General features: G+C 41.8%; 2 protein-coding genes across 2 annotated transcripts in view; one reads left to right on the top strand and one right to left on the bottom strand.

Moving 5' to 3' along the window:
• naa20 (N-alpha-acetyltransferase 20, NatB catalytic subunit) overlaps positions 1-12,875 on the bottom strand; it is a 163,280-nt gene that overhangs the window by 53,319 nt on the left and 97,086 nt on the right. The window lies entirely within an intron of this gene.
• Positions 7,715-9,010, top strand: LOC311499648 (E3 ubiquitin-protein ligase TRIM35-like; the record flags this gene model as incomplete). Its single annotated transcript, XM_084560720.1, has 1 exon — positions 7,715-9,010. The coding sequence occupies one exon, from the start codon at positions 7,715-7,717 to the stop codon at positions 9,008-9,010; it is 1,296 nt and encodes a 431-aa protein (XP_084416846.1).

The following is a 12,875-nucleotide window of genomic DNA, read 5'->3' as shown; positions in this document are numbered from 1 at the left end:
ATTAAAAAAATCAACAAAATTATCTTTTTTTATCTGCCTGGCCTCAAGCAGTTGGGTCACTCCATATGAAATGCACAATCTTTCATTCTCTTAAAAGAGAGTTTTGCTCGCCACTTCTGACCTTAGTGCTGCTCTGCAGGTCTAAAGAACTGTTTTGAGAATATTTAAATAGTTTTTGATGCTACATAAATAAAACTAAATTTAACCTGTCCACCCTCAAGCAGATACTCTGCTCAAGGTTTCCTCCTGGCCACCATCATCTTAATGTTTACTCTCATAGCTTCAGACTCTGGGTTCTGTAAAGAAGCATCTTGAAAAAAATTCAATAGCTTTTGACGCTACAAATATGAAATGAGTTTTTTTAATTCCTTCCGACCTCAAGCAGTTGGGACACCCACATGAAGTGCTCAAGGTTTCTTCCTTTTTAAAGGAAGTTTTTCTGCTACCATCACCTTAGCGCTGCTTTAAAGTGTCTTGAATTGTTTTTGACGCTACGTCAATAAAACTTAATTGTACTATCTCTACCCGTCCGGCCTCAAGCAGTTGGGTCTCTCCATATGAACGGCTCACGGTTTCTTTCATTTAAAATGAGATTTTTTTTCTTGACACCATCATCTTAGTGCTTACTCTCAGGGTTTCAGACACGGTTTTGACACTATAAAAATAAAAATTAATTTAATTTTCTCGCCTCAAGCAGTTGGGTTCTGCTCAATGTTTCTTCCTGTTAAAAGGGAGATTTTTCTTGGTGCTCGCTCTGGAGGTTTCAGTTTCTGGGTTCTGTACGGTGAAACAGTCTGGATTATATTTGATGCCGTATAAATAAAACTGAATGGAACATTCCAGCGCTGCAAACACAAAAACGAGAGCTGCAGACTACTTGTGGCAGCGATTCAGACTTTTACGATCCAAATGCCTTCACCATGAATCTTTAATAACAAAACAAAAAAACTCTCTTGATTCAATTCAAACACCTCGCTGTGATTGCTGAATCGATATCATGTGAAGCGTTTCTTTTCCAAAGTGGGGGGTTAACGAAGCAGAGTTCAGCCTCGTCCCACATCCACTCAGGCATTTCTCTGTGTTTTTCTGTGTAATAATGAGCAGATTAAATCAGGGTTGTGTTGTGTCGGGTGGGGGTGGGGTGGGGGTGGGGTGGGAGGGCCCCTGGGATCCAACGAGGCCACGCTCCGACGATTATTTCTAGTAGAGGTGCTCGCACGTATTCCCCCCTGTAAAGGCCTGATTACTATCGGGTTACAGCGTCCATGACAACAACCTGCAGCTTAAAGCAACAGGACGTCACAGTGACAGTGGAGTCATTTCTCTACGACTACTTCTAAGCTTTAAACTCTATTTCTAGCGCCTTCCAAACAAATCTTTAACACTGACTCATCAGGATCATCTCTGAAGAAACCACCTCCAAAAAATATCCATCGCCCCGTCTCAAAGCTCATGTTTATTCCCTGAATCATTGTTCCTACCAGACCCAGTATTGACTGTGTAGTTCCAGTTATAAGTTATAGCCATAAACATGAATATACAGTTATTCACCTTCTTCCAGTCTTCAACAGTCCATTCGCGGTGTTTCATGGTCCAGACAAGCCTCTTTTCTTATTCTGACGTCTTAGTGATGTCTTTCTTGCTGCAATTCGACCTGCCAAACCTGCAAGTCAAAGTATCAAACCAAGGGTAGAACTCATAGTTGCTGACCTGAAGTTTGCCCGACTGGGTCAGGCTAGCTAGCTCCTTTCCTCACAATATCCAGCTTTTCCTTCAAAGACCGCCATGAAAATGTCTTTCTAAGAAGATCTGCAACCAAATCGATAGCCTCTCCTCCTTCCTCTACGGTGGCTTCAACAAATAGCTATCAGAACGTTAGCGTTGTGCAGCTAGCTTAGCTTAAACAGACCAGCTCTCTGGCGCTACGGTAGGCCACAGAGAAGGACTAAGAATACCAACTAGAAATGTGATTGGTTAAAGGAACAGCGTCATTACAATGTGTTTCAGTTTTAATTGTGAAGGCCCAGGCAGATTTCTTTGACTACAGCAACACATGATGGCTGAAATATGATTGGATAAAAGCTCTAATGCTAAGCTACACTGCAGCTGAGAGACAGACAAGACATAACATGAAAAGAATAAACTATTGGGAATAATTTAATATAATTAATGGAAAATATTATAAATGTAAGTGATTTTGATAATGTTTAGGCCAACAGAGAAGGATTTACTGGCCCTGATGAACCACCACAGCCTTTGTACCACTTCAAACTATTTATTGACATTGACTGGTTGAATTTTCAATAAAACACTGTAAAAATATTGGGGGTGTCCTCAAACTTATGGCCGGTAGTGTATGTTCATATCTCAGAGTGGTATCAGGAGTCTTGTTATTCAGATCATAATGAACGGGGTCGCCCTCCGTTAGCAGCAGGGGCTGCTGGGAGCTGCTGGTGTCGTGGAACGTTGCCGGAGTCACCAGCAGCTCTCCTCCACTTCTTCTCCATCGGACACAAGCTGACCCCCCCCCCCAATGCCAACACACACCCTTTAAAAACACACGCCGGTCCAGCTTCGCCTTTGTCTGCAGTGTCCACATGCATCTGTCATGCATGGCAGCATTGGCAGTGACAGTCTGCTATTGTTGCCCCCCCCACCCCTCCAAACCAAACCTCCTCCCGTTGCCCCCCACCCCTCAAACCTCCCCCCGTTCAGCAGGAGACGCAGCCACAGTTTGGGGTAATTGCTGGTCCTAATTAGTTCACACACACACACACACACACTCGTAAACACGTACATTTGCCAAAAACACTGATTAAATATCCAAATCCAATTAAAGGGAAGCTTCACAAAACAACAATGACAAGTTGAGTTTTGTTTTGGAGCCATTGTTCACGTCTAAGCCGACACAGAAGGTTTGAGGTTTAATTCTACAGTTTTAACAATGACGGACGCGGGAGGACACCGGCGTGCTGGGGTCGGGTTTGTAGTTCTAAACAGGTCAGAGGATGTTTGTTGTGGCATCATTTTGACTTTCTAACGTTAAATAGAGACATGTTCAAATTAAGAGGACGTTCACCTGCCTCCAGGTGAGGTCAGAGAAACAACAGCTGATGTTTCATCCAAGTAGCTTCTTCATTTCACTGGAGGGGAGCTGGGTGGGCGGAGTCCACCTGAAACACGTTAGCCACGTTAGCCTGGAAACAACAACAACCTCCACCGCTCACTGTTCCTTTGAAGAGGAAAGTTTATCTGGAGTCTCTCTGTTGGGAACTGATTCTGCTCCCATAAAGATCTACTGGGCCAATCAGATCGTTTGGGGGCGGGGCTTAATGTGGTGATGGACATGCTTTGATTTAAAATTACCTGAAACCACTAGCAGTCTGAGGGGCCATGAAACCCTAACAGTAGGTCTTGCTAGCCTCTCAGCTAACAGCAGATCTTCCTAGCATCCCAGCAAAGAGTAGCTCTTTCTAGCTTCCTAGCCTAACAGTTATCAGTAGCTCTTCCTAGCCTCCCAGCTAACAGTAGCTCTTCCTAGCTTCCTAGCCTCTCAGTGAATAGTAGCTCTTCCTAGCCTCCCAGTTATCAGTAGCTCTTTCTAGCATCCCAGCTAACATTAGCTCTTCCTAGCCTCCTAGCCTCTCAGTCAATAGTGGCTCTTCCTAGCTCCCAGCTAACAGTAGCTCTTCCTAGCTTCCTAGCCTCCCAGCTAACAGTAGCTCTTCCTAGCTTACTAGCATCCCAGCTAATAGTAGCTCTTCCTTTCTCCTCTTTTGATTAACAAATACAAACTACTGCCACCTGCTCCTCGTCATATGTTCAGACCTTGTAAATTATTGAGAGGAAGACGTCCAGATGAGGTTTCATTAAAGAGTTTCTTAACGTTCATTTTATTTATTGTCTCTGTTGTGTTTTGCGAATGAGTTGTGTGGAGGGTTTCTGCTGACAAGGAAAGACTGAACTCTGATTAGATCAGAAATAATTAATCTGAACACGTGTGAAGCCTCAAAGGTCGTCGTCCCGTTCGCCCTCCAAACACACAGAGTCCATGAGGAAGTTGGAGCTAATTCAACGAGCTCATTAGCAGCTCTTGGCCGCCGCTCGTCCCCCTGCTGCTCCTCGTTAATTCAGCTCGTCCTGGCACAGCTCGTCCTCGGTCGTTAACTTTTCATCATCGTGCTGAATCACATCGGAGTGATCTAATTAAAAGGAGCGACGCTTTAACTGCAAGGTCACGCCATGAAACGCTGCTCTGCTCTCACGCTGTTGGACAGACACACAGAAATGTTGTTAAAGTCAGAACGAGGAGACGCTGATGATCTGTCTCCACGGTGTGTTTGAGGGATTCTGTTGGGTCGACACTCAGCAGCATGTTGGAATGACATGTATGAACACGTATGAGCCTCCGGCAGCTGCATGTGTCAGGTGGCTCCTGGGAAACGCAACAACAACAACAACAACAACACAATGCATCCATAGACCCTCGATTCAGAAACTTACAAACTCCCCAAGAGACTTGACTAGAGAAAGAAAAACACAAGTTACTACAGGACGGACAGACGGGACATGTGCAGAATAAACCGAGATCAACCAGAATCACCACCAGATCGAGAGCTGTGCCCTTCTGATTAAAACCACAGATCTGATAGATTTGTACGCTGCATTAATTTTAATTTGTCTGTAAATAAATTCTGTGACGCCATGCTAACCTTGTTTTTAAATAATCAGCACTATGTTTTGGATACGTTTAGGGATGTCTTGGAAAGTGAGGACATTTCCGGAGAAGGGGTTGATCTTTTAGACTGGGGACAAATTTTGGCGTTTTGTCTTTTGGGAAATTATAATGAGAAAGTTATTTTTGCAAAGTTAAGTCAAAATTTTTGAGTCAAATTATCAAAAACTGCCTGGTAACTAGGATTATCCTGGAAAACAAAGATATTTTATCTTAGTTAGATTTCAGTTTTTACAGTGTATTTTTCATTATATAGCTTTTAAAGACATTTTGGAAAGTTCATTTTCTATAATTTTCATAGTGGTGATCTTTTAGATTCAGGACAAAGTTTAGACGTTTTGTCTTTTGGTAAACTGTTAGGTCAAAGTTTTTGAGTCAAATGCTCAAAAACCGGTTGTAAGTAGGATTATCTTGTAAAACAAAAATATTTTATCTTAGTTAGATTTCAGTTTTTACAGTGTATTTTCTTTTATTATACATCAAGTAAAGACATTTTGGAAAGTTTAATTTTTCCAAAATTTTCAGTAAGTGATTATTTTTTTGGTAGTTTTGGGCACTTTCGCAAAGTGAAGTTTAAGGACGTCTTGGAAAGTGAGGACATTTCTGGAGAAGGGGTTGATCTTTTAGACTCAGGATGCAAGTTAATTTTAAAGTTAAAATAAAGAACAATTGTGGAGGTTGAATATTAAGAATCAATTGCTAAAGGTTTTATAAGAGGCACAAATATTATATTATTAATATAAAGAGAGTCAAATGTTGCGCTAAAACTGTCTTGTAGTAGGATTATCTTGGTAGACTGAAAATAAGCCTTGATTTAAGATATTTCATCTTAGTTAGATTTCAGTTTTTACACTGTAATTTTTTAAAAACATAAAGTAAAGACATTCTGGAAAGTTCCTTTTCCAAAATGTTTTTTGCCAAGTGAAGACATTTTGGAGAATTGGTGATCTTTAGACTCAGGACAGAGATGTTGTTGGGGAGTGACTTTTAGGAAGATTTAAATGAAAGAACATTTCTGGAGGTTGAATATATAAAATGATTCAGTTTATTGGTGATGTTTTTAAAAAAGGGCGGAGATGTTTTAGATTGTGTGTGCAGCGTTTCACCATCATCACGCGTCCTTGATGTGAATTTATCGCGTCGGTTCTTCACGCATCACGTGGCCCTGGGTTCTTTTGAAGAGGTCCCGGGGCGGCTGGACGGACCTCAGTTCTGATTAAAGACCAGGATTAAGGAGCGCTGACCTTTTTGTTATCAGGGTTTCATCCTCCACACCTCCTGGAATCAATAGAGAAGCTCTGCAGGCTTTCACACGTCCATCTACTCTCACAGATCAATCCTCTCCAGCCCTCAGCAGGAGCACCGGCGGCTTTTAGGGTGGAATTATGTAGTAGTGCTTCGCCTGCTGCCGCTGCTGTCGGCTTAGAGGAAGTAATGTGTCGACTTCAGGGCTTCTCTCGTCACATCCTAAATTGCTGCTCGCACTGATGCCACTATTAGCGCTACCCTCGGCAAAGACTCGAGCCATTAAAGCTTGCACAAGATTGGCTAAGATAATAGAGGCGCTGTGAGCCTGTTAGAGCTCAGTGTGGTTCAACCGCCTCCACTGCAGGTGAACCGAGCGCTGGAGAGCCAACACTGTAAAAAATATCCATCCTAGAGGCTCGTGAAGGATTGTACTGAAGGAAATGATGAGAGCAGGTAGACAGTAAAAGACATGAAGGACATGATGCCAGGGTGATCTATGACCATGATGAGACTTTGGTTTAATGTTAATGTTGATGAATCCACTGAACAACCATGGTGTGATGGACAAAGACATTTCAAAACATCATGTGGACAAGACAGAAGACTATTGGGACAATGTTTAGTGGACAGATGAGACCAAAGTAGAATAGTTTGGTTTAAATGAGATGAAACAACACTGAACTCCAGCATCAGAACCTCATCCCTCCATCAAACATGGGGGTGCTAATGTCCTGGTTTGGGCCTGTTTTGCTGCATCTGCACCAGGATGTCGTGAACATCATTGATGGACCAATGAATTCTGAATTCTACCAGTGAACTCTAAAAGAAAATGTCAGAACATCTGTCCAAGAGCTGAATGTGAAGAGAAACTTTGTCATGCAGCAAGACAACGAGTCCAAGAACACAAGTGGTTCTACAAAAGAACGGTTAAAGAAGAACAAGATGAATGTTTAGGAACGGCCAAGTCAAAGTCCTGACCTTAATCCAATAGAAATGTTGTGGAAGGACCTGAAGCAAGCAGTTGATGTGAGGAAACCCACCAACATCACAGAACTGAAGTGGTTCTGTTCTGAGGAATGGGCTAAAATTCCTCCAAGCTGCTGTAGACCACTGATCAGCAGTTACCAGAAACATTTAGTGACAAGGAGGTCACAGCAGATACTGGAAACAAGGAGGACATGATATGTAATATTGGCTGACTGGGTTCTATCTTTGTCTACTTTCAGGACTTGTGTGAAAATCTGTTGATGTTCATGGACATCAACAGATTTTTTAAGCAGCTCTGTTTATATCAATATACACAAAACACAAAATGAAGCAACTCACTCCACAATAAAACACCATTGGACTGAAACACTCCCCTGACTAACAGGTCAAAGTTTAACATTTATGAGAACAGTTCAGGTAAAGCTCCGCCCCCTCACCTGATTCACCTGAGACAAACCAGGAAACAGTTTATTATTGTGTGAGACTAAAGAGAGACACAGACGATCAGATTCACCTTCAGACCAAACTAACACCTTCCTCTGAGTGAGTCCAGCTACAGGAGAGAAAAGTGGAAAACTACAACACTGCTGCTTCAAGCTGCTGACTCTCCACACACTGAAGGTGAGTTTGACCAAAAACAGGACTCAAAGTCAAAGGAAGCTTCAGGGAAGTTAGTAGAAGATGGAGGAGAGCCATGACTGACTGGACTTTGTGTCTGCTGTGTTTCAGCTTCACTCAGACTAAATGGCTTCCAGATCAGAGGAGGATCTCTGCTGTCCGGTCTGTCAGGAGGTCTTCAGGGATCCTGTTGTTCTGTCATGTAGCCACAGCTTCTGTAAAGTCTGTCTGAAGAACTGGTGGAGACAGAAACCAACACACGAGTGTCCGGTTTGTAAGAGAAGATCTTCAAAGGAAAAACCACCTTCAAACTTGGCCTTGAGGAACCTGTGTGAGTCCTTCTTACAGGAGAGAGATCAGAGATCTTCAGAGTCTCTCTGCAGTCTGCACTCTGAGAAACTCAAACTCTTCTGTCTGGACCATCAGCAGCCAGTGTGTCTCGTCTGCAGAGATTCAGAAAAACACTCCAAGCACACATTCAGTCCCATCGATGAAGCTGCACGACAGCACAAGAAGAACCTTCAGGAAACTCTGGAGCCCTTAAAGGAGAAGTTAAAGGTTTGTGAAGAAGTTAAAGTGAAGTTTGATGAAACAGAAAAACACATCAAGGTCCAGGCCCGACACACAGAGAGGCAGATTAAGGAGCAGTTCAAGAAGCTTCACCAGTTTTTAACAGAGGAAGAGGAGGCCAGGATGGCTGCACTGAGGGAGGAAGAGGAGCAGAAGAGTCAGATGATGAAGGAGAAGATGGAGACTCTGAGCAGAGAGATAGCAGGTCTTTCAGACACAGTCAGAGCCACAGAGGAGGAGCTGAGAGCTGAAGACGTCTCATTCCTCAACAACTACAAGGCTGCAGTGAAAACAGTCCAGCGCTGCCCCCTGCTGGATGATCCACAGCTGCCCTCAGGAGCTCTGATAGACCAGGCCAAACATCTGGGCAACCTGACCTTCAACATCTGCAAGGACATGGTCTCTTACACTCCTGTCATTCTGGATCCAAATACTGCTGGAACAGCACTGATCCTGTCTGAAGATCTGACCAGTGTGAGACGAGGAGATGAACAACATCTTCCTGATAATCCAGAGAGGTATGATTCTTACAGTTCTGTCCTGGGCTCTGACGGCTTTAACTCAGGGACTCACAGCTGGGATGTTGAGGTTGGAGATAACACAGGATGGTTACTGGGTGTGTTAGCAGAGTCTGTCCAGAGGAAGGGAAAGATCATGTCTGGATTTTGGGGAATGGGGTTCAATAAAGGTGAATATTCAGCATGGTTCCCACCAGCTCCTCCCACTTATCTCTCAGTAAAGAAGAAGCTCCAGAGGATCAGAGTGAATCTGGACTGGAACAGAGGAAATCTGTCGTTCTCTGATCTTGATACTAACAAAACACATACACACCTTCAAACACACTTTCACTAAGAGGATGTTTCCATTCATTTTAACTGGGGATAAACTCCCTGTGAAGATATTACCAGTGAATCAGATCAGTTATAGATAAACATTATGATTATAAATGTGTATTGGGCTGTAACAAATAATCAATGTCAGTGATCATATAAATTGTAGTTTTGTCGTCATGGTGTTGGGTCAGTACGTCACTGCAACCAATGAAAACACATTTAATATCTGGTGGTGGAAGTAGATCATTGTGTTTAGAGTTTAAGACACGCTGAAGCTAGAGATGATAGCTTTCTTCATACAAAGCCCTGAAGCAAGCAGTTGATGTGAGGAAACCCACCAACATCTCAGAACTGAAGTGGTTCTGTTCTGAGGAATGGACTAAAATTCCTCCAAGCTGCTGTAGACGACTGATCAGCTGTTACCAGAAACATTTAGTTACAAGGAGGTCACAGTATTAATAAATCCACAAGTCTAATATTTCTGTTTAATTCATTTGATTGGGTCCTCTTTGTCTACTTACAGGACTTGTGTGAAAATGTTTTGAGTCATTTTTATGAATAAATGTATAAAATACTGAAGGATAGAACAACTTTGAAGCTTTGTTTATATCAATAAACACATTGAACAGAGTGGAGCAACTCACTCCAATTCTGTTGGTGCATCTTAATGTAGTTGGATTGAATCAACTTAATTTATTCTGGTTGATTCAATGTATTTACTAGGATTGAGTCCAACTTAATTTACTTGGGTTGGGTAAACTTAAGTTATTTGGGGTAGAACAACTTATTTATATAGGTTAGGTCCTACTTAGTATAATAGGTTTGGGCAAACTAAAATTATACTATTAAATGAAGTTAATCCAACCCAAGTAAAACAAGTTTGCTCAATAGAATTGCTTAATGCTGAAAGAAAGCCATTTAATCATATGGAAATACTTTCCATGAACAAGTTCAGTCAGAGAATTAAGTGTAGTGTAAATACTAAAAAAACATAAACAATAAAAATACAGTTACAGTGAACAGTAACTGTTTGGTGTCAAGGGTGAAAACAAATGGGTGATATTGCAATCAAATTGTATTTCCCAAAAGAGTCAACAATCAATTGGCAGTTGGCTTGCAAACATAAACATTTCACTCTTTTGTGAAAAGCTGACAACAAAATACAGCAAACTGCTTCTAGACAGGTGCTAATAGACAGATCACTGTACTTTGTTCTTTTTACATTTTTATAAAAGGCCGTCTGAAAACACAGTCCAATATCTGAACTCGAAGATGCTCCTGAGAAACACAGCTCTTTGTACTCAAATACCCCTTCAACATTTGCACAACATATTTTACATTTTTTTCAATGAACAGTCACCGAAACTCAACATCAACAAAGTCTACAGCATGCTGTTAAGGTTGTAACCATACCACAGCAGAGACTGGCATAAAACTGTCATCCAGCACTTATACCCCCTCCAGAATGATTCCAACGTCCTCAGGAGCATCACTGGGCTCTGCACCACTGTGTCGAATGACAACGATTCCAAAGAATGTCTCTGCCATGGCCTCTGGAATGCTCTGGTCATCGCTCTGTGACAAAACAATTTAAAAGAGCAATTATTTTTCACCACTGTGCCTTACTTTCCATTTTTTAGAGTATCATTGCAGAACAGCTATCACAAATTTAATTCACATAATCAAATGACCTTTTGATATCGAATTGTTTCACCAAGCCATTGTGCATGACTTCAACATCTAAGCCTGTCTGTTGTTCTCTTCAGTTCAGTGGTTGTTATTCCATCATTACTACTGTTGGGCCTGGACACAGTGGATACAGTCTGCGCATTGCACCTGTCATTCAGTAGTGAATTTATCTCATCCCTGTACTCACTGAAATTCAACTTGCTAATGAATTCAGGGTAGCTTGGGTTTAGACTCTGTGCAAGGGAGGAAATAAATTGCTCTACACAGGGGTTCTCCATTGTTATGTGGGATGGAGGTGTCAAAACAACAACAACAATGCAATGGGGTTAGCAATGCTATGCTACGTAGCTATGTAGCTTCTAAGGCTAGAAAGGTAGCTATGGCACCATCTAGTGGCTCTAGTGGGCACAACAAATTTGGTAACAGTAAATTCAGGTTAACAAATTTGCTTACCAAAAACTCAACATGCGTTAACTGAAATGCAGACAGTAACAGTTAGAGGCGTGATTCTTAAAGTTAACTTAGGCTGAAACACGTGTTAGTAATTAAGTATATAAGTATATAACGTATGTGTTTCACAGGGCTGGTAGCACACTGTGGCTCTATCTCAGACTCTTTATCTCACTTAGGCTGAAATGCATGGCAGTGACAGTCGGGCACAAGTTCTTTTTGTCACAGATGGCACGCTGTGGTTTAATTCAAGGGGGGAGCACTTAAATTAACAGGAAACAGCTTGACTGGATTGCATTGAATATGTGGTATTCAAATGCTGAACAGAAATTCCTACAATTAAGAAGATTAGGTTCAACTTGAGTTAGCTAGCAGCAAAAGAAACTCTTAGTGTAACACTATGGGACTGAAGACAGTAGTTAGTCTAGGGGCGGCTGTGGCTCAGTAGGTAGAGCGGGTTGTCCACGAACCAGAGGGTTAGCGGTTCGATCCCCGGAATGTGCCACATGCCGAAGTGTCCTTGAGCAAGACACTGAACCCCCAGTTGCTCCCAGTGCGTGGCACTGGTGTGTGAATGTGTGTGTGCTTGTGTGAACGAATGGGTAGATGCGTCCATGACTGTAAAGCGCTTTGAGTGCCAATTGGTAGAAAAGCGCTATATAAAAGCAAGGCCATTTACCATTTACCATTTATTAATTACGAATTATTAATAAATTATCAATTTATGAACACACTGATTATCACCACACTGCACCTGTTTTTAAGTACAACTGGACATCTACTCCTGTGGTAGACTAGTGGGATTGAATAGGAATACTTAAATGTAGAAGTTGTTCAATTTTTTTTTTTTTTTTTTTTGGCTTTGGCCAAAATTATGATGAAATTAATATTGCACAATGAATATGAATAATTGCCAACAGTACTCTGCCACACACGGGGCACCATTTATGTTGGGCCTGTGTACTAAGGCACTCAATATTGGGGTTTGGCTATCACGAATAATTAATAATTATCAAAATAATTATTTATTACTAAATTATCGGATCTGAATTACTAGACCACTCTTCGAAGAAGGGAAAAGATAGCCAATCTATCAAATCAGTCTCCTAAAATATACTAAATTGTCAATTTGGAATTCTGATTAATAATTAACTTAATAACTATAACCAAGATTACCACGTTAACAACTAGTCAAAATGGCTGCTAGGGCCTTGAGGCTTTGAACAAAGAGAAAACAAGATGGCTGCTGAGTAGGGACACTCAGACCATGTGCTGGCTGAGTTCCTGTGTGGAATGTGATAAGAGTTTTATGAGGTGCCAGGTTAGAGGAAAGATGGGATGGTTAGTTTAGCATGCAAGAGACCCTGAGTCTACATGTTGCATAATGTAAACTATCTAAACATCAACTTAACAATACTCTAAACTCACAACTGAACGATCACAACAACTAAATAAAAACAAATATCACCTCAAGTCAAATCTTAAGAGTTCAATGCTTAGCTTAGCTTAGCTTTGCTTGACTAGGCCCAGGTCATACTACCAGTTTTGGTGGAAAAGTCCATTTCCACCACGGTGTGTTACTCTTTTAGCTGGCGGTTCCTGATGCAAGGGCCGAGCTGGGAAAAGTTGGTCTTTGTGTGAGTTCCTGATGGCAGACTTTGGAGGGAAACCGACCGCTCCTTGAAATCCTTTGTAGTGGCTTGTTAGCAGCTCGGTGCTACTCGAGTAACCGGGTAATGATTTCT

This window comes from Chelon labrosus, assembly GCF_963514085.1.
Source record: "Chelon labrosus genome assembly, chromosome: 14".
NCBI lineage: Eukaryota > Metazoa > Chordata > Actinopteri > Mugiliformes > Mugilidae > Chelon > Chelon labrosus.
This window is presented reverse-complemented; position numbering and strand designations above follow the sequence as displayed.